Source organism: Cyrtonyx montezumae, unplaced genomic scaffold (genome assembly GCF_038088225.1).
Source record: "Cyrtonyx montezumae isolate F1298 unplaced genomic scaffold, pur_monq_1.0 scaffold_17, whole genome shotgun sequence".
NCBI classification, from domain to species: Eukaryota; Metazoa; Chordata; class Aves; order Galliformes; family Odontophoridae; genus Cyrtonyx; species Cyrtonyx montezumae.
The window spans coordinates 16,298,471-16,325,272 of NW_027071903.1; the positions used below are offsets into that span (position 1 = coordinate 16,298,471).

At 45.6% G+C, this 26,802-nt stretch overlaps 1 protein-coding gene and 1 long non-coding RNA gene across 3 annotated transcripts in view; one reads left to right on the forward strand and one right to left on the reverse strand.

Moving 5' to 3' along the window:
- NECAB2 (N-terminal EF-hand calcium binding protein 2) overlaps positions 1–25,376 on the reverse strand; it is a 48,104-nt gene extending 22,728 nt beyond the window's left edge. For both annotated transcript variants that reach the window (XR_010622014.1, XM_065733516.1), the window contains exons 1-2: positions 25,182–25,376; positions 18,940–18,964 (exon numbers count right to left, since the gene is read on the reverse strand). Coding sequence is in view for 1 of the 2 variants with exons in the window: in XM_065733516.1 (XP_065589588.1) it covers positions 18,940–18,964; positions 25,182–25,376 (220 nt within the window). In the remaining variant the exon portion in view is untranslated. The remainder of the gene's footprint in view (positions 1–18,939; positions 18,965–25,181) is intronic.
- Positions 1,569–26,802, forward strand: part of LOC136046778 (uncharacterized) — a 222,002-nt gene continuing 196,768 nt past the window's right edge. The window contains exon 1 of the long non-coding RNA XR_010622018.1: positions 1,569–1,583. This is a non-coding gene — a long non-coding RNA (uncharacterized LOC136046778). The remainder of the gene's footprint in view (positions 1,584–26,802) is intronic.

A 26,802-nucleotide genomic window follows, 5' to 3' on the forward strand; every position in this document is an offset into this window, starting at 1 on the left:
ATCCTATCTCTGAGAACACTGTCTAAACAACCCTTGAAGTCTGGCAGAACAGGGCCATGCCCACTGCCTGTTCCAGGGCCCCACCGTCTCTGATGAAGAACCTGTTCTGCACCTTTGCTGCAAACCTGAATTCAGCACTTGCTCCCCTCAGAGCTATGCTTCCTCATGAAGGGCAGTAAGAGTTAATATCCTAGGAAATTCTTTTCATCAACTTACTAGGAAAGAGAAACTGTCAAATCAAGTGACTTTTTCCAGTAAAATGCTTTAATCTGAGTTTACAGCCCACTTCCCTACAAAAGACAAAGTAAAAGGTGTTGGGAAGATTCATGAAAAAGCATTTTCCTTTACCTGGTTCCTCTCTTATAACTTGTCCCTTTCACTTGACTCCTGCTTAGCTTTTCTGAGGTTTATCTATCTGGTTGCAACAGTCCATCAGTGAGCAGCAGCCCCACAGCAGCCTGAAGCTCCAGCAGTGCAGGGCAGCAACATTATGGTGATGCACTGCAACAGAAACACAGCACAGATCTGCATGCCATAGGCTTGCTGCTGCACCCAGTGTGGGAATGGCCCTGTGGCATTTAAGCACACAGAGCAATGATGGGTGAGTGAAGGACCTAGGCAAAGAAGGAGGTGACAGCAAATTTCTTTTTTTTTTTTTTTGAAGACTCCACAGAACTTGAATAGGGAAATGTGTAATTTTTACTGGCAAACAGTATTAGAGACATTCTTTCCCCAATAGATAACACCACTAGCAGCAGCCAGCTTAAAGCAGCAGCCAGCTTAAAGCTGATTGTTCTATAGTGTAGCTTAAATACCTGTCTGCAAACACAGAAGATAAAAGCATGGCAGAGTAACAAGGTCATTCTGGGGCTGCAAATCTATAATTGCAACATGGGCTGGGAGCAGTATGCTGCTGGAGACAGCAGACAATTTTGGGGAGCTCGAGCGATAAGAAGAAGCAAGGGGCTGGGTTGTGGGAGGTCAGATAGAAATGCTGAAAAATCCTGTACAGGGAGAATGGTGCCCACGACACTATGGATGTGCGTGCATGCGATAAGAGCCAAAGGAGATGCTGTGCTTCAGGAGCAGCCTTATCGACAGAGTCACAGCACAGCAAGGTTGTCCTGACTGCAGCTCTGTCTGCTCTCACTGAGGGTGGATAAGTTTCAGGAACCTGCTTTTCCTGAAAGCTGTTATCTGTGAGATCAGAACTCTCCAGTTGGATGGAATGTCATGTCTTACCAAGCGTTCCCACACAGCCTACCTACAGGAGCTCCCATTTCAGCCTTTAAAACCCACTTCTGGTTTGGGTAAGAAGGGTAATAGAAAAATTGAGACTCTGCACCAATCTCATTAAACAAGGCCTCTATTTGTAAGACACAGAGAAACCATGTCCACTTTTTAATGTGGGCAAGCCTACTAAAGGCAGGCAGCTTGCTCCACCTGCTCACTGCAAACTTCAAGGGGCTAGAGCCAGTCCTTAGGGTCAGAACCTGGGCTGGCAGCTAGGGCAAATGTAGCCAGACAGAAATTGTGTGGTCAGGCACAGAGTGACTAAGGAAAGAGACAATCAAATGGCAGCTGTTCCACAATCATTCCTTCTGGAGAGCACCATCTTCTTTGCACTTCAGCTTCTCAAAATATTTCAAACAGGTGAAGGCCAAAGTGAACTTCCAGTCACACAGAGCCATCCAAGTTAAACCTAACTAAGGAGAGGAGGGTGTGATGGAGATCATTGGGCAGCCCTCCTGGGGATTTTACCATTGCTCCATTTGTCATTGTAACAACCTGATGAGTCTGGGAGTGGCTTTGGCTCTTTCTAACCCATGCAATCAGGCTGTTCCCACCCACTGATGCAACAGGGGGAAATGAAGCCAGAGTCATAAATTATCCAAAATACCGGAAATGTGTTGATTGAGTATTTGGAAATCCACTTGGCAATACTTCAAGTGACTGCAAAGTAAGATTCTGTTTGCTAAGTCCATTTGGAGTTATATCAGGTTGGAACTGCTCATATATTAATTAGCAATATTAGAAATACATTTTATTCATTATTTTTATTACTGTATGGTCACTAAAGTGCTTTAGCCCTGATTAGTGTCCAAGCACCAACAGAACTATGGGTAAGCAAATCACATTAGTGTGCTCTGTGAACTACTCCTTTTTTTTCTTTCTCTGGGTTATGTGTAGGTACAGAGGCCAGCAAAGACATGGCCTGGCTTTAGAACAGACCCTTCATCCACTTGAGGTCAACAGGAGGAAGAAGGAAACTGCTAGGATTATAGTAATTTCCCAGTGAAAAGAATGCTTTAAATGACTCCCAAATCACCTTTTTGTTCATGGTATCCAGCCCAGATATTTTACCAAAGGATAACACCAGGCTGAGTGGTGCCCACAGATGACCTGGGGTCAGATTGGTGTTCCCACCACCACCGAGTTCTGTTTGAAGCACTTCTGTATGTTTCCTAATGCTGGCTGTAGCTGCAGATAGGAGTAATAAGTTGTTGCCATACAATTTCCCACATTTGGGAATTTTTATCTCCCATTTCTCTCTACACTCAGTGCAGTCCATAGAGAGACATAATTCAGAAAATAGCAAAGGACATCCCACAAACAGCCCATTCAATCTCGAGTTATTTACCCCAGCTACAAAGACCATCTCTCCTTCAGAAATTTGAGGTATTCCCCTCCATGTCAAAACAGAGTTCATCACAAAACCTCAGTCAGTTTTGTGGTTTTAGTCAGTTTTGTTCTTTCACTTTCTGCTCTGCAGCAGACCATAGAAACAGAATCACAGAATTATAAGATGGCTTGAGTTGAATGGGACCTTAAAAACTAGAGTTCCAATCCCTCAGCTGTGGGCTGGGTGCCCCCACCACCTCAGGGTGCTTAGGGCCCCATCCATGGCCTTGGGCACCTCCAGGCATGGAGCACCCACAGCTCTCTGGGCAGCTGTGCCAGGGCCTCACTGCCCACTGAGTAAAAAAAATTCCACTTAATGTCTAATTTGAATCTAAACCCTTCATGTCCTATCACTATCAGACCATGAACAAAGTCTTAACCTCCTTAATGATCCCTGCATTGGTGAGCACAGGTCTAATAATGTTTCATGGCTTGGTCTGTCCAAAACCTGGATCAGAAAGTTATCGTCAAGACTCAAGGAGTCTCCAGGATTGCTTGAAGCTCACTGTGTTGTTTTCCCAGTGGATATCCAAATGGTCAAAATCCCCCATCAGGATGAGAGGCTGTAAGTGCAATGCAAGAAGGCCTCATTGACTGGCTCCCTTTGACCAGGCAGCCCCAACCCACCAGATTAACATTATTTGTCTGGTCCCTAATTTTAACTCACTAACTCTCAACCTGTTGGTGACTGTTTTTTAGCTCTTCAGTTTATCTACTTCTTAATATAGAAGACAACTCTCCCACTACTCCTCCCCTTCCTAGGTCTTCTGTAAAGCGTGTAGCTCTAGATTGTAGTGTTCCAGTTGTATGATTTGTCACACCACGTTTCTTTGATAGCAATTAGATCATAGCTTCCTAATTGCACTTTGGCTTCCCATTCCCCCCTCATTTCTCATGCTCTATGTTTGGTGCAGTGGCACTTCAGCTGGGCTATCAGCTGTATTACTTTCTTGGAGGAGTTATCACAAATTCCTTTGGGACAAATCTGAGGTTTTCCCCTGCTGCTTCAAAAAGTGACAGCATTCCTTGACCCTCCTCTGTTACTTTAAAGTCCATTCCCCTCCTTCATTGAGCCTAGTTTAAAGCTCTGATGTTTAGCCAAGCCAGCTTGCAGCCCAGAACATTCTTGTTTCTCCTGGTCAGTTGTGTCTCATCTGATGTCAACATGTCTGGTCTATCAAAGGACCAAAACTGTGTCCAAGGTTATAGTTCCCAAAACTGTGTCCAAGGTTATAGTTCCCAAAACCCTGAGCATGACAGCATCCTCTCAGCCATTCATTCAACTAGTCTGTTTTCCTCCCAGTCACTAACCAGGAGGATAGAGAAGAAAACTGCTTGTATTCCCAATCCCTTCAACATCTTCTCATGGGACTCTTTTAATGTTTTATTTTTTTTATTTATAGTCTCTTAATATTTTGTAATTTCTTTGTTGCAGCATACTGTGACCAAACGTGAATGAGCAGAAGAAGCAGATAGTAGTCCTCTCTCACTTTATCATATCGAGTAGCTTCTTCTTGAAGTCACAGATGTGGGCCCCTGACAGGCAGCAATCCTCTCTGGAGAGATTATCCGAGGGGCAAACAGGAGCCTCAGTGCCTTGCAGAGAAGAGTCCCCAGTCACTAACATCCTTCTCCTTTCTTTGAGTCACAGAATCATAGAATTGTAGGGGTTGGAAGGGTCCTCTAGAGATCATCGAGTCCAACCCCCTGCCACAGCAGCTCCCTAGCCCAGGTTGCACAGGTAGGCGTCCAGGTGGGTCTTGAATGTCTCCAGAGAAGGAGACTCCACCACCTCTCTGTGCAGCTGTGCCAGTGCTCTGTCATTGCATTGTGAAGAAGTTCCCACACACATTTGTGCAGTACTTCCTATGCTTCAGTTTGTGGCGATCTCCCCTTGTCCTATGGCCACACACTGCAGAGAAGAGTCCAGCCTTGTCCCTTTGCTTCCAGCTCCTTAGATTTTATAGATGTGGATCAGATCCCCACTGAGTCTTCTTTTCTCAAGGCTGAACAGCCCCAGGTCTCTCAGCCTTTCCTCATAAGGGAGGTGTTTCAGGCCCTTTATCATCTTTGTAGCCCTCTGCTGGACTCTTTCCTGGAGATCCCGGTCTTTTTTGTACCAGGGAGCCCAGAACTGTATGCAGCACTCCAGATGAGGCCTCACCATGGCAGAGTAGAGGGGGAGGATCACCTCCCTCAACCCGCTAGCCACAGTCGTCTTCTTGATGCAGCCCAGGATCCCATTGTCCTTCTTGGCCACCAGGGCACACTGCTCATGGCCAACCTGTCATCCACCAGGACACCCAGGTCCATCTCCTCAGAGCTCCTCTCCAGCAGCTCATCCCCCAACCTGTACCGGTGCACGCAATTATTCCTCCCTAGGTGCAAGACTCTACACTTGCTTTTGTTAAACCTCATCTTGTTTAAAACCTCATCTGGTTTTTAAATCATTAGTCCTTGGTTGGACAAATTTAACTGTTCCTAGGTCTAAGCCATTATCCTCATCTTGTCTTCTTTCCATACCCAGGGCCCTATATTTGTTGCTCAGGGGCACTCTGGGGGCAAGGGGAAGACTCCTCCCTTTTGCTCTGAGAAGAAATGAGGGTCCATTTTCCCTTGTCTTACATGCTTCTGTGGTCTTTTTCTTCAAGGTTTGAAACTGTTTTACTTCCTTCCCTTACACACACAACAGTGTGGCTGGCAGTCTTCCCTTTGGGACGTGGCCTGGCGAGAAATGGAGATTTCTGTTGTGTTCAGACAGCTGGACCTCATTCACCAGCACCCAGCAGTGTCCATTAGCACATCAACTCTGTCACCAAGCTGTTCAGCCTTTATCTTCAAATAAAGCCTTTTGTTGTCCCAGAATTAGAAGTAATTTTGAAATTAGTTTTAATGGGAGCTATAGATAGAAATGAATGTAGGCTGGTAGGCAAGAGACATGCAGAAGGGATGCAGCACATGGTTTCCTGCTGCCTTTTGTTAAAGTTTTACTCCTTTTGATTTTCTAGATAACCCTTGCCCTGATGTAATGAGCTAGTTTAAATGTGTGGTTTTTTTTTATCCTGCTCTCACTCCATATATTGGCTTTGGATATCACACTGTCATTTTCCTGAACATCTTTCACAGAAATTCTCACTCTTTCATTAATTAAATGCTGGGATCAGACTTTGCCAGGGTACAAACTTCCTGGCCATGGTCAGTGCAATTGCTGCTTGGTAGAGCAGTAGTAGTCTACAGAGAAAAACAGGAGAAAAAGTAACTCAGGCATGTCAGTAACTGAGCCTGCAGCAGCAATCACAACTGCATGTTCTGACCTCAAATCTCCCTGCTTTCATTGAAGGTAACATTCTCCCAATAAAACCTTGCCAAAAAAGAACAGAACCTGTCTCCTGCAGCACCTTAAAGCTAACTGTTCTGCAGGGAGAGTTCACTAATTGTGGAAAATATGCTAACAGTCCGTAATGGGAGAAAAACTAATATTTGAACTGGTATGTTAGAATATTAAGTACCATAGCTGTTAGCTACCTGTTCAACAAATAGTTTATTTTTTGCATTAGCAAACCACTATCCTCCTCATTAACTGCTGTTCTTTCCCTTCTTGAATGTGCAGATGAAGCCCAAGAGCTGTTGGCTGTTGACAAAATCCTCTGTAGAGGATTATGGAGCTACAGACTCCTTGCTTTCCGCAGCCCCATGGAGCAATAACCAGATTGCATCGGCAGTACTGCTGATTTTCCATCCAGCTAACAATCTGCACAGGGATGAAGGCAATGAATTAAACTAATCTGGAAAGCAGATCTCCCATTTGCATTCTCAGAAAGCAGGAGTTGTCCTCATGCAGTGACACCTGCAGCAGACAGGACACCCAGCTCCTTGAGCTCTTGAAAGCCAATGGTCCCCAAACTCTCACTACAATAGTCACAGGCTCTAAAACAAACTGCTGCTTCTGACCAATGGTCCCTCTCCCATTGGTTCCTTTGTCCATGGCCAAACCTCCTCCAGACACATCTGTTTGGAGGTTTCCCTTCCTCCATGACTCAGCAGAGCCTCTGAGTCCCATGGGTTTGCAGGGCACTTGCTCTTAAATTTATGCTCTCCCTTAATAAAGCTTCTGCCCCTCTCAGATATTCTCACAGCTTAATGTCTGCCCTATGCCCAGCACCAGCCTAACATCAGCCCCATGCCTAGCTCTAGCCCTACGCTGAATTCCCACCACATTCTCAGCACCAGCCCTATCTATGATAGACACCAGTGCAATTCTCAGTGCCAGACCCATGCTCATCATCAGCCCTTTGCCAAGCTCCAGCCCTATGCTGAGTTCCATCTCTATGCTCAGCACCAGCCCCATCCTTAGCATCCCCTGCAACTCAGCCTGTGCAGGATAGGAGCCCCAGCTCTGCCAGAAGCATTTAATGTCTCTAAGCCAACAGACCTTTCCAGGCTCTTTCATCTGTTTGCTTTGCAAAGCAGCTGAGCACCACAGAAGTAGAGCATCCCTGCAGGGAAGGCAAATCTGCTCTGGAAAGGTTGCAAAGAGAAACACAACAAAACAAATATTAATTCCTGCTCCAGCAAATTTAACAAGCATGTCTTTAATCACATTCTTTCTCAACTAGCTTTTAACAAAACTGCAGCATTCATATATTTTCTGCTTATTTTTTTACCAGTGGATCATTTCAAATTGGGAAAAAAAAATGTAGGACTGTTATCAGGCTTTCTAATTTTAAGCAAGTGGAAGTGGAAAGATGTTTCAATGCATTTCCCCCAGTTACACATAAAACAGCATTCCATGGTGAGGAGCACCAAACTGCACCAGGAGAGCCCCTGATCCTCACAGCTTGGCACTGCCAACTGCAAAGAAAATGCAAAAACAATACCACAGAAATTCACCTCCTGTAATTTCTCACAGCAAACTGAGAACCATGGATGCAAACACTGAACACAACTGCCCTACTACTGACTTGCTTCTGCCCTGCTCTTTGGAGTATTCATGTTTGCCGCTGCTTGTTAAAATTCTCCTCGTGAAGAGTGGGCTTCAGTGCAGTCTTTGTGAATTTTTAATGTCCTGTTATACTCAGCTTTTGCTGAATCCATGTTTTTTCCACAGAGCAGTGCTTCCACATGTCTTGCCCGCACCTCCCAGCACTGCTCTGTCCTCGGGCTGGACACAGGGAATGCTGCTCCCTTCTCTTCCTCCTTCTTTGCCATTTCCCCTTGTTTTATCACCGCTAAAGAGCCTTTCCCCTTCTTTCTTACAGCCCCTTTAGATACTCAAGGCCACTCTCACTCTCCCCGCAGCCTTCCCTTCTCCATGTTGCACAGCCCAGCTCTCAGCCTGTCCTCATCCTTCAGATCACTTCTGTGGCCCTCTTCTGGACGCACTCCAATCCCAAACTGAGGACTCCCCATGTGGACACAGCACTTCAGGTGAGGTCTCACAGAACAGAGTCAGATCCCCCCTGCCCTTCTGGCCGTGCTGCTTTGGATGCAGCCTGGGACACAGTTGGCTTTCTGGATGGGAAGGCACACTGCTGTTTCATGTCCAGATGCCACCCACCAGTACCCCAGGTCCTTTTCAGCAGAGCTGCGCTCCGTTCTTTCATCCCCCAACTTCTCTGGTATTGAGGGTTGCTATGCCCCAGCTGCAGACCTTCCACTTGTCACTGTTGAACCTCATGAGGTTCTCCTGGACTCACTGCTCAGCACTGTGATACTCTGGAGCTTACAACATGAGCCATGCTCCTTTGAACTTTCCTCTCCTTCCTGCAGCTCTGGTTAGAGAATCATTAAACCATTTGTACTTAAAAAATTGAAACTTAAAAAGGCAAACAGACAAGAATGGAAAACCTGGCAGCATCCCAACTTCACAAAAGCTTTATTGCAGGACCTTTAGGCAGAGGCCATGAATGAATCAACCTAAAAGCAAACACACCCAATTGCAAAGAGAGGGCATTTCCTTTACAACACCTCCACCATTGCTGAGGGTCACAGTGTTGCACAAATCATCTGCAGAACACAAGTAGGGGTTTTCAGTGTCTGGGCACACCAATGTGTCCATGTTGTGCTCTGTGGATACACTTTGAACCTTCCTGTGTTTCCAAGCCATCACCAAACACTGCATCTCCAGACTGGCTCAGTGCACAGTGGGGCAGGTGACCTTATCAGAACTGGTGAGCTGCTCAGCCACCTATCTGTATACACCTGAGCTTTACATACATGTGTCTTTTTCATCTACAAAGAAAAGGACCCAAGGATGATGTGGGGTACAGCAAATACAATGTAATCTCTTCAAAACCATTGTTGCTGCAGAGGGTCTTCGTGCTGTACAGAATTCCTGCGAGACCTGAAGCATAGAGATGGCTGAGGGGACTTTGGGTGCTTTGTCCTGGCAAGACCCCATTGAGCACTATGAGGATACTTTGTGATGCTGTTCCCTTCTGGGGAAACCCCAGCAAACCTCCTGAGCAGGCTGAGTGGTGGGGGGCACAGAACTTGGTACCACTCCTTCATAGGAAAGCTCCGATTTTACCACGGGAGATAACATATTTCAACCCTAATTAAGGAGAAGGGTCTTCTCCTGGAGCACACTGGCATGCTTCTGCAGAAAGAAGCTCACCCAGACCCAGTTTCCTGCCTGCCAGCCCCTGCACCAACCAGTACTGTGCCGGACTGTGAGGAGCATTTAATCCCCATTCCTGTATAAAATGATCAAAATGCACAACAAGTTCATAACTCAAAGGTTCAGCCATCCAGCCTCCACATATCAGAACAAAAAATACACACTGTGGTCTTGAAACTGGAGCATTAGAACTGCAGAAGGTAGGAGGCAAAAGGCTCATACAACACCACTAGGGACCAGTGCTGTTCTGTAGTGTTATAATATAAGAAAGCTGTTCGCTTTCATGTTGCCGTGGTTATTCAGCCACTCTCTGCATGAATATGTTTGCTCTTGTTCAGTGAGCAGCTCAGAGAAAGCACATGGGAAGGAAGAGATCAGCTCCAGGATGCGTATCTGGTTTGTGATCTCTTAAAACAAGGCACACCTCTTTGTTGAGCTGATTCCTGCAGTAAAGAGCCCAGCCTGTGGCCAAGGGAGGACTCAGCCGGAGTGGGTTGGATCCCCTCACCTTGCTATGGTCCTTGCTATAAATGCTTTTTTTTTAATCCCTGCTATGCACAGTCCTACGTTTATAACTTCTCCCTTCTTCAAGTTAAGTGTTTCCCCCTATGGTTTCCAACTTGGAAATTCCTTTTTCAAAACTTGTGCTCTGCTGTTCTCCACTTACTGGATTAGAGGATGCAGGGAACAAGCCTGGCTCCTCCCTCTGCACACTATCAATATTTCATCCTGGTTTCCATCTTGTGCAAATGAGCACTTTCCATTACAGCACACACCTTCCCACCACTGCTTAACAAGTATCAAACACATTAATTAAAGCTGCTACCACTCCTACTAAAAAAATACAAGAAAAACCCTTTTGCAAGAGGCTACGTTTGCATTGAACAGAGTCCAGCACAGACACATTTCCAGGTCCTGTTCCCCATCTCTGCGAACAAAGCACAGAATGCCATCAGTTATTCATTCCTAACAGCCGACTGGTGCACAACAAAAAAGGGCCTGTTAGGGTGAGTACTCTGATTATGGTTAATCCAGGGCTGTTTGCTGAAATAAACTCAGCCTAAAAAGGAAAGAAAATCAGCCCTGCTTAATGGAGTGTGACATGCTTGAGAGCCAGCAAAACAGCCAGCTGGAAAGGAGGTAACCTCTCACATTGAGCAGAAAACCGTATAGAAAGGAAAATACTTATTTTCAGAGTGTGTCTGCTGGACAACCAGGTGCCAAGCTGCAGCTGTGTGACAAAGGGCATCATCTCCCTCCCCATCGTGTGCCAGCAAGACGGTTATTCCTCTCTGGTTTATATTATCTGGGAAAGAAAGAGCGAGAAAGATAATAGGAAGAAAGAGATCCCTGCTCCTGGACGATAACCCAAATGTAGGTGGCCAGAACATATTTTGCACAATTGTATGGCAAAAAAACTGATAGGGAATTGTAAGGATTATTTGTAGCAGCTCTGGATTCAATTTTTGCCTTATTTAATTTTAACAGCTCTAACGAACCACCTTCAATAAGGTTCATTATGTTCTGGTTGCAGCAGAACATTATTAGAGGCGAAGCAAAGCCCCCACCCTGCGTGGAAATGGGGCGGGCAGTGGGAGGGTAGCACGGTGATATTTCTTCACCCAGGGCTCAAGCCAAAAGGCAGAGAAGAGCCCCACTGCCAGGAGAAGGAAAAAGCACTCAATCTACACAGCAATTCCAAGGGAAATCCATTGCTTGCAGAGGTTGTTCAGACTAATCTGTGAAACTGGATGCCATGAGGTTTTAATAAAGAGCCCTAAAAAATGACTACCTTAAGCTGTGAAGCATGAAAAGGCAGGAAGCTCTATGGCTCTCCTGTATGATAGATGAGTACACTGCTTGCCCCTGGAGCGTTTAGAGAAGGGTACCAAACATGTGAGGAGTCTGAGTACAGTCCTATGGGAGCAGCTGAGGAAATAGGAAGGGTCAGTCTGGAGAACAGGAGTTCAGAGGAGAGACCTTGTGGCTCTCTGCTACCCCTGACAGGAGGTTGCAGTAAGGGGGAGGTCGACCTCTGCTCCCAGGTATCAGTGATGGGACAAGAGGTGATGGCCTTAAATTTCTCCAGGGGAGGTCAGGTTGAATATTAGGAACAATTTATTCTACAAAAGAGCAGTGAGGCACTGGCACAGCTGCTCAGGGAGGTGGGAGAGTCACCATCCCTGGAGGTATTCCAGAGCCGTGGGGATGTGGGCAATGAGATGTGGGTGTGAGATGTGGCACTAAGGATCATAGTTTAGTAGGCAACACTGGTGCTATGTGCATAGTTGGACAAAATTATCTTAGAGGCCTTTTCCAATCTTAATGATGCTATGATTCTGTGATTCTAAGTTACTCAAATTGGCCCCATGCTTGGCAGTGTTTGGCTAAATCACAACAAATACAAATGTACCCTAGTAGCTTGGCCCTGTGAACCATCCAGCCCCTCCATAGCAGTGTCTGCTGGGCATGGCCACACATTAATTGAGTTACCCAGACCTCCCATTCCTTTGCCCAACCACTACAGCCATCCATGTTAGAAAAGTCCTTTCCAGGCGTTTTAAAATTTCATCCCTGCTAAATCAAACCAACCAAATTAAAAACAGCCATGAAGAATTTAGCAGGAGGAATATTGATTTGCTAGATCTACCTTGAAAAGTTTCCTGATACAGCAACATGTGACACTAATGAGATGGATGGGACAGTGCCAAAAGTGTTTGAGATGCCAGCACTCATCACAGCCCTTGCCCTGTCTTGTGCTGCCATTTCCAGGTAGAGGAGATGGAGTATGTGGATGCCCTCCTCCTGCAGCAGAGTAGGGTCTTGTATCACCAACCCAACACTGAGAGATGACAACTGTGCACAAATACAAATCTGCAAGGGAAGTGCATTAATATAGCAAATATTAGGAGAGTTTGCAGGTCTCCAGGCCAGCTGGGAGCATCCAGAGATGTCCACGATCCACAGAAACCAGTGCAAAACCCACTACTTTTGAGCCACTGATGACAAAGCTCATGTATTTTTGGCCAGAGATCTCAAGGAGCTCTGTAAATGTCTCACAGTGCCCTTTGTGAGCTGTCATCATGCTGCATAGACACATCTGTTATGCAGTATCCAATTAAATTTCTCAACTTTGGCTCCAGAACAAAAATTTCTTTTGAAAGTCCCCCTGACTAATTGAGCAGCTTTTCAAAGCCTCGTTGGGAAACCATGATACCTTATCCCCAACTTGTAACACAGCCATTAAATCATAGAACCGTTTGCTTCTTTTCAGCCTGAGGTATATAATGAGGGTAACAGAAGAAAGCCCACATCTCCCAGCACAGGGAGAAAAGAAAATAAAGACCATTGCCTTTGGGTTTCATACCTTAATTGGTGTGCTTGAAAGCAGACTGGATCAAATATTCTGAAATAGGGCAGGCAGAAGCAGTAACCCCTGTTCCATGTCCTCAATATCCTTGACCCAAATGCTGTTGTTTATCTCTCTTTGTGTGTCAGAGGCACTGAAGGAGGCTGGATGGATGGCTGGGCACTGATGGATTGCTCCGAACCCAAAAGTCAGGCCAGATACCTCTGTCCTTATTTTACAGGTGTGCTTAGGATGTGTCTGGGGAAGTGGGCTTCATTCATGAAGTTCATTCCTTAAAAGATATGCTCAGTGAGTGAAAGTCCAGCAGAAGCCACTGCCAAATTCTTCTAGCAATCTCCCATTAAGCCTGCCTGGGAATGAGCAGCAAGCTCTCAGCTGATTACTTGAATAATGAGGATGGGCATTCTGCATGGCACCAATTAGGCACTCAGGCCATCAGGTACTAACCAAAGTGTCAACAAGATAGCTGCCTAGAAGGCCAGGTGCTCTGCTTAAATAGAGCAATGTTTGCTTTGCAAGTTTTCATGGTACCTTCTGTTTTCATCTTGGTGGGAAAAGCTTTAGGCGCAGGTCAGGAGTAACAATTTTAGGGAGTGATGGGCTGTAAACTTTGCTCTGTGGAAATAGGCAGGAAATGAACAGTTCTGTTGCGAAAATCAAAATCTGTGTGCTGGCCACATCAGTGGCTTCAGTTCATGGGAGGATTTTGGGGCTGCATCCAACCTTGTACCAGATAAACCACACACTGGGCCCTGGTTAAAGCTGGACTGCTGGCAGCCCACAGTGCAAGAAGATACAGTGCTTTATGTAGCCTGTAGTCCTGACCCTATGTAACCAATGGTAAGATCCATCCACATCACAAATTGAAGGAGGCCCAGCTCAATAAAGTATAAAAACTTTGGTTCTAACATATGTCTGCTAATGATGAGAGAAGAGAAGCGAGTCCTGAAATTACCTCAGCTCTTCACCACTGCAAGACAGTGGGCACTAAATATCCTCATAACTGCACTGAAAGAAAAAAGCATCCCTGGAAGGGCTTAGTGGCACAAACATTGGGAAGTTACCATCACCAAGCTGGTCAACGGCAGAAATTAAATTCTGATTCAGTACACTAATCTCAAGGGTTTAAAGTGTAGGAAGAAGTACAGGACACATCTTATGACAGCTTGTAGGGAAGGCCAGAAACCATCTTTCGTAAGTTTTGCATTAGCTCAAAATTCATCTGACTGATAGGTTCATTTATCACATTGAGAAAAGTGTGTCCTGATTTAAACAGGTGTCATCTCTTCAAAGCTACATGTGATGAACTCAGCAAGGACTTGGAAGGATAGCTAAATTTGCAGCGAAGAGAACTAGAAAACTTTTATTTTATACAGAAGTAAGTCTGAATAACTAAAAGCAGATCAAAACTTTCCCCTTACAAATAAACATTGTTATGCAGTTTTATAAGGTGCTTCTTGTTTGCCACGTAAAATTTAGACTATCAAAATGCAAGGTGCTGATTGGTATTGTTTATTTTTAAGCAAGAAAAGTAAATTCAGGCTGGCTGCTGGGTCATGGAAGAACCCAACAGTTTTTGCCATACTTTAAAAACCTAATTCATCACTGCATTTTTCCACTTCAACATGGTGTCTGCTAATACTGTTTTTATTATGCAAAAATTATAAATAATCTTACTTAAAACTAATGAATTAATTTCAATGCACCAGCCAAATACGAATAGCTCAAGGTTTTCCCTGAGTGTGAGAGGCACTAGACAAGCAGCAGGTAATTAGACTGATCTGGAAGATAAGTGGTTTTTGATGAGTATCTCATTAGAAGCAGGGACCACAATGCTCTGAGAGCTCATACTCAGAGGACAGATTGCAAAACAGGAATACAGCTGTGGCTGTGGGAAGAAGAGCTGCATGCAATAGGAGGGTTATTAGGTGCAGGTGGTCTTCTATCGTGATATGTAACATGGGGTGTTGCAGCTCTAGCCTGGCATCTTCTTAAGATGTGATAAAAACAACCAAAATCAAAGCTGCAAAGTCTTCAGTCTTACTGTGCCTTGGGTGCTGTATTGCTGAGATCCCGGCTGGTTACCACCATTACAGCTCTTCACTAATGCATTCCCCAGAAGGGTTTTAAGTTGATGGGGAGGATGTGGAGATAAGTACTCCAAGTCCTTTAATAACTATGAGGAAAATTACCATGCTGAATTCCAAACAAGTTGCCTTCTAAAATTGTTTCAATAAATTAAGACGGTAATTAATAATTGATGCTTGCTATTTTAAAACTCCAAACAACTTCAAAAAACATTTTTGCTCAGAAGTTAGATGCCATAAAAAGAGATAGGTCCATGTAGGGTGAGCAAACTTCTTAGGTTTCCAGAATAAAGAAAGGACTAAGGTACAGCTGCACAGCAAGAAGGGCATCAAGCAAACAGTGCAGTGCTGCCCTGGGACCTCCATCACATTCTCCTTACCCAGAATCCCTCCTCTAAGGTGATATTATGACATACTTCAGTTTCATGGATTAAGAGGACAGCATTGGCACCGGGCACTACTGGCACATCAGGAAGCCATCAGCTGAGCAGTGCTGGTGGTTACAGGTGGGAGGATGAGCTGGCACCATCCTGCTGCCATCTGACAGGGCTCCATCTTCAATTTGGTGTCCAAAGCTCTTTATGTTCCCTGCTCGTGAGCAGCAGACATACCCCCATCAATAGCGCAAATTTGCCACACTGGGATATGCTTTGCAAGTAAAGGTATAAATCTCCTTTAAGGAGCTCCTAAGTGCCTCTAGTGAATAGCTGTGGGCAACTATTTAAAGGATGGTCCTCCTGGGATGGGAATGGGCACTACTCCACCACCCTCAGAGGCTCTTAATCAAGGAGCACTTTCCATCCACCTGATGCTGCTGGGCTCCAGCTCTTTCTTTACAGCTCTGCTGCATCCTCAACAGGCTCTGAGCTGAAGGTCAGATCAATAGAAGTCTGACAACTTCCTCTATGTTCAACCAATGAATTTTTTTTTAATTTTAAGCTCAGATTTCTTTGTATTTCATCTCTAAGAATAGTTTAAGGTATCCAAGAGAGTCCAGACTGAATGGCTTTGCTCCCATCCATATCTTCAAACACACATCTGAGTACACTCCAGTGGATCATTTCTTTACAACCAAGAGCAGCAGGGTGGAGGTAGTAACCTTACCTATCACTGCAGTGAATTAATGGTATGATACAGTTATGTCCCTAAAATGCCATTGCCATTTTCAGTCACACTCATGCTGCCCTATCCCATAGCAGGGCCAGTATCTAAGCCATTTTCCAAGATAGTGGTTGCAGATAATTATAAAGATAATAGGTACAAAACAGGTAAAGATGCCCTTTAGAAAATAACTTGATGATTCCTGGCATCAGCTTTAGCAAATTATATGCTCTGGAAACAACTGATTGCACACTCTGAGGAAAAGGTGCTTTCCAGAGCTCCTGGGGACAGGATCTGTTTGCTAATGGTGACAAAGCCTGGTGTTATTTGCAGCAAAGAGCCCAGTCAGCTCACTGGCCAGCTGCTCACATTACAGCAGCTAATGGCAGCACCTCACATTGATAGCATGATGCTAACAAGATGCCCAGCCATGGGAGCCCCTGCTGCAGGGACTGGAGATTTGAGATACAAGTTCTGTTTCCATCGAGAAACATTTTATAACAGATCATTTGAAATTAGGCGGTTCTATCAAAATCAAAACATCTTAATCTTTCTGAGTGAATGCTGGGCTATTTATCTTGTAATTGACTAACAGCTTTCAAAAGAGAGTAGGGAAGTACCCAATAGATAACTCAGATGATGGACAGTTCTGCTTTGTGAGCCCACAGCAAGATGCCTCCATTTTCCTAACACATACCAATTAAATGATTAGGTATTGTTTACCAGGACATGGCAGTAGGTGAGTTTATTAGCAGAGAAGGAAAAATACTCCTACACAAGAGGAAAACATCATTCTGAGTGACTGACAGCCATGCCCCTCAGAGCATGACTGTAAATAGCTGAATTATTCCGTCAGGTCATGGCCCAGTCCTTTGCCCTTTTCTCAGCCCATTTGCCAGTTTCTCCAGACACTTCCAATGCATTCAACATATCAAGGTTTGCTACACAGTCTGTTGCAACAAATGCAGCTGTTGTTATTGGGAAAGAACTCAAACTGGTCACAGAACCTCAGTGCCTGCCTCCCCCCCCCCAAGGGGAGGAGACCAAGGCATCCTTCAATGAGCAAGAACCCTCACCCTCACCTTAAAGTACCTTAGCACTGAGTGAAATCACCTGTAGGCAAAAACCTCAGCATGGCAAGAAATGTGGAAACACCTTTTCACTGTAGGGAAGATGGTCTAGATGGCCTTAAAGAGTTCCTTCATGCTCAAATGTTTCTATGATGATGTGCTATATAATCTAACTCTATTGTACAGGAATTAATAATTTATGTTGAGGAGCTTTGGAAGAAAGGAGTGGGAGAAGCTCTGAAATCCCTATGGCCATGCTCCATAGTAATGACACCTGAACTGGCTCTGCTGTGTTCAACAACACACTGCTTTACAGGCCTGGGAGTAACCAAGACACTGGAAAGAATTCTACATGTAAGAGCTCTGGGCTGTAGGAATCTGCACTTTAAATAGGAAACCTCTTTAAGCTTATAGTGGAAGAAGTAGCATGGGAACTTGCATATCACAGTTTCGACTGGTGACTCAGACATGGAAATCACTCAACAGCACAGCTGATCACCCAAGTCTGCTGGGAACAGCAGATGTGCATGAGCAGGACAGAGCTCTGCAAAGACCCTTACATGAGGACACCACAGCAACCTGCACCCACATTTTTATTCATTTATTTCTTTATTTCAGGGACTGTGTGGCAAATATGTCACAGGAGATACACAATTATTTAATACTTTGTGACCTAGACTCTCCACTTCTGAGCTATGCAGACACCCCTATCTGATGCTAAAAGAGCAGGCAGGGCAGCACTGTGGTGCTGGACAGGTTCAGGTTGGATATCAGGAAAAAATCCTTCTCTGGAAGAGCAGTGAGGCAGTGGCACAGCTTCCCAGGGAGGTGTGAGAGTGGCTGTCCCTGGAGGTGCTCCAGAACCAGGATGTGGCACTGAGGAATGTGGGCAGTGGGCATGGTGGGGGTGGGCTGAGGTTGGGCTTGACGGTCTTAGTAGTCTTTTCCAATCTTCATGATTCTATGGTTCTATGAAAGGGAGGACCACCTAGGTACCTTGTACTTCACATGGGCACAACAGCCCAGATAAAATGCTTTTTTAAATTGAATTGTGACTAAAACAAAAACACATCACTTAGTTGAATTTGAAAATCAGCCACTGGAAGCACCTGTATCAAGGCCAGTAGATTAAGACACGTCCTTTTAAGCTGTGTTCTGCAACATGACTTTTGTTATTGTAAGCATCAGTTGTTTACATGCCAGTAGCAAGGATGGTACTTACCATCTCTTTTAGAGATCACGTATGATTTAAATCTTGTAGAAAACAAACCCATCTTTCCTCTATGCTCCCACTCACCCCTCTGCAAACACACGTTTTTTCTGTATATCTGATTTCCTTGTTGTACAACAGGGAAAGAACAGAGATGAGCTCCTGGCATTGTAGCTAGGAGCTGAAATGAAGTTGATTTTCACTGTGGGATGGGACCCCACTGCCTTTTTTTTCTCTGCAATGGCATTCTCTTGCCACAGAGCAGCTCTCTCCTTTCAGGATCCCAGCACATTCAGTGAGGATACTCTGTGCTGCTTCTCTCTGAAGGCAAGGCATTGTTTTAGTGAAGCCGTTGAGCTTTCAGCATATAAAAACCAGAAATATAGACAGGTATATGGTGTCCCTGATGTGTGTGCCCAGATCATCCAGAACCAGGCTACAGATATTCACAGTGCAGGTTAATTTTGCAAAGCTGCTCCAACATGACAAAGAGCTGGACCTTCATATATTACTTGACCGAGGTAAAAAAATAAAAAATAAAAAAAAAAGTTGTTTTGAGGTTTTTAAATTTGTCCCAAATTTGGCAAATATTGCCATGCAGACTTGCACGTGAGTGTCACATCTGCTCTAAGAATACCTCAGCCAAAGAAATGACAAAACCTATTCCAATGCTTAAACACCTCCAGTGTCAGCCCCAGGAAGATGGATGGCATTCAAACACTTACCATCTGGGAAAAAAGAACAGCAATGCTGACAAAACTTCAATGACTAAAAGGTGAAACATGAATGTCCAGACTTACCATTTTTGTCAGCTCTTCTAAAAATCTGGAATTGAAAGAGAGAGAGAGAGAGATGAATTACTCAGCATTTTGGTTGCAGCCACTCAAGCATCTATATGCTTCTCCCAAAACATCCTATCCCACTCCACCCAATCCCAGCCCCTACCCCAGTGCAAAGGGCAAAGACTCCCTGGGAAGCATCAGTGCTTTGGCTCTGGAAGTAACTTATGGGTCTGGTGATAAGAGAAGTCTGCTAGCACAAGGAAAATAATAGCAGAACCCTTGTGCAAGGGCTGGAGTCTTACAGGCTGCTGACAGGAATGGCTGTTAGCATAGATTTGGCCATAAATTACTGAAAAATTAAAATGCTCATAAACTGATCAGAAAAAGGGACAACATTATCATCATCTCTTCAGATCTGACTCTATTAATTTGAGCCAGAGCAGAGATTTTGGCTGTTCAAAGGCTTTTCCCTGCAGAGGGAATAAAAGCACCAGCAGGACAGATCAGAGGCAGCCAGAAAAATGCAATCTCTTCTTTTCTGGGTCATAAAATCATTACAGTTAAAAAAAAAAAAAGTAAAAGAAGAAACTGCTGTACACAAGAAACTCAAAAGACAAATTGCATTGCAGAATATGCTATCTAAATGCATATGGTTTAATTAAGCAACATTAATCATTCTTCTGCTGGAAGTGCTTCCTAGGTTGCATGGAGCAAAGTCAAAGCTGCACGTTCTGGCATACTTGGGCAGAAGCAAGCACTCTCCCCTTCAGCCAAGTGTGGAAACAGCCACATCCCAACCTTCAAGAGACACAGAAGCCCTACAAGCTTTAGAGCTTGCCACCACACTTCTTGGGCTGACCATTTCTGAGAACAACCGTAAGTGTGGAGGGAAATCCCATATGTCCGTATGCTCATGGACCTCACTGAGAATGTGGGTTTTGAAGGAGCAAGAGTTGTTTTCTGTGGGATGGAAGAATTAATGGGCCAGTGGGACCTTAGGCAACCCCAAGGCTTCTGCACACATCACTCAGCCACGAGTATCATGCTCGTGGAAATATTTGTATTCCTGACTTGAACACCCCATGTCTTCTCCTTATTCTACAGGACCAAGCTACTTAGCATTGCTGTTAAGTGAGGAAGTTCTTAATTGAACCACCAAAATTTTGCACACGAAAATGTTAAAACAGGACACCAGAAGAGAATTATTCAAGATACAGCCACCTGTTAGCATGGGCAGGCTGCAGCATAGCATGAATGAGCATCAGGAGGCTGATGGAGACATAATTTACTCTGTGTTGGCTTGTCAGTGCTTCCAAAAACACTGCTCCTGCAAGGAATCAGGATCTACTGCACCAGCCACCCAGGTGACCCCACTGGTGCTACTTTCACAGATGGTAAAAAGAAATTATCCAGCCCCAAATGTACTGCACTGAGCTTCTCCTCACTGGCTATGTTACAAAGCTATTATAGATCTATTATAGATCCTGGTGCAGGATCTACTGCACCAGCCACCCAGGTGACCCCACTGGTGCTACTTTCACAGATGGTAAAAAGAAATTATCCAGCCCCAAATGTACTGCACTGAGCTTCTCCTCACTGGCTATGTTACAAAGCTATTATAGAAACTTCTGAAGCACGAGCCAAATTGCATGGTAAGGATTCCCACAGCATGGGCCAAATTAACCCGTGTTATGGGATATATTCTTGAAGTGCATGCAGTTCCCTGCCTGAACATACTTTAATCATAAAGATTGGAAAGGATTTCTAAGATCACAGGTCCAACCTTCCACCCATCTTCAGTTTGTGCACAAACCATAGTTTGTGCTGCACCCCCATGGCTCTTGAACAGCTCCATGGATGGGGACTCCCCCACCTCGCTGGGCAGATGTGGCAGTGTTGGACCACTCTTAAAAAAGAATTTTTTCCTAATAACCAACTTGAACCTTCTGTCCTGCAACTTAAGTCCACTATCTCTCATCCTATCTTGTTCCATTTCCCAGGTGGTTAGATGCACATAATCTCTATCATATTCTGAGCCAGCAACACCTTTCAAGAGATCCAATGGCTTTCTCAAAAATGTACATTTTTTTGTGGTGCTCTCAGATGGCTACTGCAGTAATTTGGCAGAAGAAAGCAATTCAAAATGGTGGTGGTAATAAAGTTTAAGTAGAATCGATGGTTTCAAATTTAAACATTCAGCTTTGATGAGAAACAGCTACACCGGAGGCTATTTGAGGGAGATTTTCTTGTCAATTTCATTAAACTGACACAATCATTCCCCTAACAAGCCTAGGAATTATTGCAGGGTTTGTAGAGTTTATTATTCTTTCAGCAGGTTAGCATGATTGTGATTTAAAATATTGTCCAGCTGAGCCAGAATTCTGCATTCTTGCTGATCTCAGCACAGAATCAAAGACAAACAAGATCCATCCTCCTGGGTGAGGGGAGCCTGTGGGTGAGAGAAAATTGTCCAGGGAGACAAAAAACCTGGTGAATCTGCTTAAGGTGTTCCCTCATCCCTGCTCTTCTGTTCTGTTCCTTTCCCTTTGTCCTAATTTGGAGCTGAGACAAGGCTTTATGATCTCCTACAAGGAAAATAATCTCCAGCAAATTCTGTGTTATTCTTTCTGGTGCTTATGTCAGAAAATAATGTCTCGAAGCATTAATGCTTTGGACTACATAATTATAGGTCACCCTGCAATGCCTTTCCCCATGCAGAGCAAAGGCTTGACTGGGTGTTTCAGTAGGAAATACACTGTTGGTATGGAAACGTGATCCCAGTCAGAGTGCCCCTAACAAAGCTTCAGAGCAGCAGGGCTCAAAGCACATACTCCCAGAGAGGAGCAGCTGATACCATGTCCTTGCCTTTCACTTGCTATGCTTTTTACTGCCTATCTCTCAGAAATCAAGGCTGAAAGAGAGGGGCAGAGGTTGCAGCTGATGATATTGTATTTACAGTGCTGGTAGTTCTGTGAGCACCAGCCAGTGCACCAGTGCAGCTCCATCATGGATGGAGCAAGGATGGCAGAGATGAGTTAGTCCTCAGCGAAAGACAGAGCAGGTCAAACTAAAAGCTTAATTTGACATGAATACAAGGGCACTGCTTTTGGCAGGAGCTTTCAAACTAAGACCAAAAGGAGTGGGACATGAGGCACACAGCCACTGTTGGCCAAACCAGGGGCTGTGCACCCTCCCAGCAGATTCTCCCTAAAAGGAGCCAAAAGGGCAGCATGGCTACTGGTCCTCAGCACTTGCATACAACGTACTTCCCACTTCAGAGGTGGTCAGAGGTAGTATGCACAGTGAGGGGATGAGTAAGAGCAGTCTATAACTAAGAACTGAAGTTCTCCCAGACCTGTCTAGACATTTTCCACATCTGGGGAGCCAATAATCCCAGATCTGTATTACATGTATATTCAGTCACATACAACAAATACCACCTGATACAGTTTTTTTTTTCCCAAACTCCCCACTCCTATTTTCCCTTCTATAAGTTTTATGATAATTGTGGATTGCTTTGAACTGGAAATGTCACTGTGACCAAGGTGGTTTGTAGGTACACTGTGCCAATTTCAACTTCCTTTCAAAATGGCTTTCATCCTCCTGGCTGCAGGCAGAAACTCAGAGCCCACAAAGGGCAACTCAAGCAGCCCAGGAAGCAGATGGAGACCAAAATCAAATCTCCTTCTATGACCAAGTGTCCTACCTGGTGGATGAGGGAAAGGCTGTAGATGTAGTCTACCTGGCCTTTAGTAAAGCCTTTATCTCTGTCTCCCAGTTTCCCTGCAGAAGATGACAGCCTATGACTTGGACAGGCATGCTCCACACTTGTTAAAAAACAGCCTGGATGTCCGGGCCCAGAGTGCTGGTAAAGTTACATCCAGCTGGCAACCAGTCACGCGTGGTACTCCCGAGGGGTCAGTACTGAGGTCAACCCTGTATAATAACTTCAGTGATGATCTGGATGAGGGGATTGAGAACACCTTCAATAATTCTGCAGCTGGGGGGGAGTGTTGGTCTGTCTGACGGCAGGAAGGCACTGGGATCTGGATAGGCTGGATCGATGGGCTAAGGCCAAGTGTATGAGCTTTCATAATGCCAGGTGCCAAGTGATGCTGAGTCTAAAGAAAGACAGAACAGCTGAGGAAAAAGTGACTGCATATCATTAGAATCAGAGCCACCTTACGCAATTCATAACCAAACCAAGCTTAGTCCTCATCTCAACTTATGAGAATGTTATTTAAAGACAGAATCTGCCAGAGCTCTTCCTCCATCCCTTGAGGAGCCACAGTGCCTGGAGCTGGAACCACTGCTTCCCAGATGCACACACAGCGTGGAAGCTGCATACCTGAGGATTACAGTGGAATCTTCGTTATCTTTTGTTACCTTGTGAAAATTAACCCAAATGCACATTTTCCCAGTTGTTAAAGCTGGCTTTCACAATGCTCTTGAAGCAGCCAGTAATAGTAAAGTCACAACTTATACTGAAGTTTCTATTGTAGCTGGAGGAAAGGAAGAAGCATGTTCTAAATGAGGAGAAAAACAAAACAAAACAAATGAAAAAAAAAAAAAACAAACAAACCACAAACTCTCAAACTTCGCATTTCCAGAATCCATCTCTTTTTTCAGCAGGTTAGAAAGGGCTCCAGTCCCTTTGTGAAGGGGGAAATGGGCTGAGGAGCTGCGTGTTCAGCACTGCTGTAGGTCTCAATGGCTGAATAATTCTAAAAGCTGAGGGCTCATTTTCTCAGCTTGAAGTGAAATAAAAAATCCACTTAAAGAAAGTGAACAGATAAGATACTGTTTTTCTGGGAACAAAACCCTAATTCAAAAATCCCTAGGTATCCAATCAACATTGCTCCCCCATTGCACTTACACTCTGAAGCCCATACTGCTGTAAGATTTCAGCAAAGCAGGAAAAAAAAAAGAAAAAAAAGAAAAAAATTAACATAAAAAGCCATGAGGGCATTCCATTTCTCATTTTAGGTTCTCTAGACATGACCATCCATCAGTGTTCTGCTCTCTTCTCTGCTTTTAGCTGCCCAATAGATACAGCTGAGTTGGTTCATCCTGGAAACTGGAATGCCTAGCAGCACATGCTAGGATATATATGACATGTTTCAGACTCACCAGCCCATGCCAGTACTTATAAATTGCTTAAAAAACTCAAGAGCTTGTCTGGAAGAGCTCTGGCTGCCTGATGCTGAAGGGGCCAAGAGACCACGAGTTATCCTTCACTACTGCCAGCGCCTCTGGAGCTTATTTTTGCATTCACTACATTTTATTTTTAAAGCTAGGAGATAGCAGAGCTGAAGATGCACATGTTTAATTACTAGATGCTGCAGCCAGAAAAGCTGTCTAATTACACCATTTGCATGACAGTTAGCCCCATCCTCCTAATTCGTTTAAATGCAAATAACCTCCCCAGCCCCCTAATCAGGAAGCCTGTAAATACCTAAGTGGAGGCAGCAGGCACATTCCTGTGTGTGCTCCCAAACCCCGGTAGGGGAGCCCGGGGTGCGATGCACCCACAGGCAGACAAGTACCATGCTGCAGCCCTGTCAGGTATTGGGGTGCAGGAGCCACGGTGAACCTCAAAGCCTATGGAGTCTGGGGGACCCTCCTGCTGGAGCGATTTGTGTGATTTGGAGTCTTGCATCCCCATCAAGTTGAGCTGATGCCAGGATTAAGGACCCAGGGTACATTCCCATTCCCAGGCGGTGATGTGGTCTGGGAGCTGCATGTCTTGGGAAAGGGGGTGCAGGACCCAGGGTGTACTCCCATGCTCAGACAGTCCAGAGGATGCCAGCCTGGGGAATGAGCAGCAAGAGCATACAGGATTTGAGCTGCATCTGCATTCCCAGCGAGCTCATGGGGTGCAGGACCCAGGGAATAATCCCCATCTTAAATTACTCCCACTGTGCAGGACCCCGAATCCAGCCAGAATAGGGGTGCAGAGCCCAGACAAGAGGAGGCAGGGTCTGGGCTGCAAGCCTCTTCTGACAGGGTCTGGGAGACGCGGGACTAAGATGCACCCCATTCCTACATGCCTCGGGGGTGGACGTGGCAAAGGGATGCGGGAACCGGGCTGCACCCATCCGCAGCCAGCCGGGGATGCAGGACCGGGAAACAGCCCCGTGCCACGCCGGTCGCGGGGTGCGGGATGCAGCAGGAGGGCTGCAGGAATGCCTGTGCGCTCCCGTGGGCTCGGAGGACCCGCGGTAAGGGGATGCCCGACCCTGAGCTGAAGGACCACTCACATCGAGGATGACGGAAGTGCCCTTCCTCTGCGCGGAGGCTCCCGAAGTGAGCAGCTCCCCGTCGGCGACGCCCTTGTCGCTCATCCTGGCCCCGATCCAGCGCAGCAGCCCGTCCAGCCCTCGCAGTGCCGGTGCCGGCTTCCGCAGCAGCCTGTGCACGCCGGCCCGGCAGTACCGCGCCGCCTGCTCGCACATCGCTCCGCCCGGCCTCGTGCCGAAGCCGGGGCTCCCTCCTCCTCCTCCTCTTCCCCCCCCCCTCCTCCTCCTCCGCATCGCGGCCGGAGGCGGGCTCCTTGCTCCTCACTCTGCCCTGCCGGCAGATTTTGGGGTGTGGGTCCCAGCACAGACTTCAGCTCCCTTCCAGAGAAGCAGTTCACGCGCTTTTTGTTCTGAACCCACAGACCAGAAACCCCCCCAGAAGAACAGCCAGGGATGTTTGCCGGGGCAATGCAGAATCTGTGGCTGCAGAATTAAGTGTGGTGTTTAGTCAAAGATTCCTAATCACATAGTTCTGTTATTACAAAGATATTCACTGTTGGTATACTTGTGTTCACCTGCACAAGCCTCGATTTTCCTGTGGATACATCCTGCACACCTAAGATCGTAGAATAATAGAATAAGAGTCATTAATGTTGGAAAAGGCTTCTCAGATTCCCAAGTCCAGCCCCAGTCATGATGAGGGTGCCACCATGCCCACTGCCCACATCTCTCAGTGCCACATCCTCACGGCTCCGGAGCACCTTCAGGGACAGTGACTCCATCATCTCCTTGGGCAGCTGTGCCCACGTGAGCTCAGACACAGGGATGCACTGGGATGGGGAGGCTTGGAACCCTCACTGTGGTCCCCACGGACTCACGGGGACTTGGTGCCAGCCCAGCCCTTGTGAGCACAGCATTTCGACACTGAGCCCCATGCCTGCTCCCAAAAGAAGGGACAGCAAAACGCTGGCACCACTCAGACCCGCTCCACACCTCCCAGCATAGATAATCCAAGGCATAGCATGCCTTGGTGTGCCCATGCATCAGTTACTGGTGGTGATCTGTCCATACCCTCATGCCCCAAGTGACAGCAGCCTTTCTATATTTTTGCAATCCCCTTATTATCCAATGTTTCTTTCTCCTTTAGGCATTTGTCCACTAAATGGGTCAATCAGGCAGCACTAATCACACCCAGCCTAGCACTGCTTTATGCTCTTCACTGCATAATTTCATAAGCAAAGTTAGTCATATTTTCCTTTCTTTCCATCTGCTCTGAAACCCTAATGCTCACATTACTGTTTGGAAGTCTGAAGCTATTTCTCTTCTTTTGTACAAATCTTTTCCTGTTAACGTCAAAGCCAGCTTCACCTCATTTAAATACTCATTTTTCTTCCTAAGTGAATCTAAATTGGAAAAATTTCAGTCACTCAAATAGAAGTGGACACAAATGTTTATTATGAGCTGGGAGATCAAGATGCAGGCTCAGCTCCAGGTGTAATGCCAGAGGTTTCCAGACTCCTACCACAGCCAAGGCAGAGCAGAAGACAGTATCTGCGTGTGCTCCGAGTGCTGCCCTCCCGATGCTTTCTGCACCACAGGGGTTTGAGCTAATGAAAACCTTCCAGCAAAATGTCAGCTATGG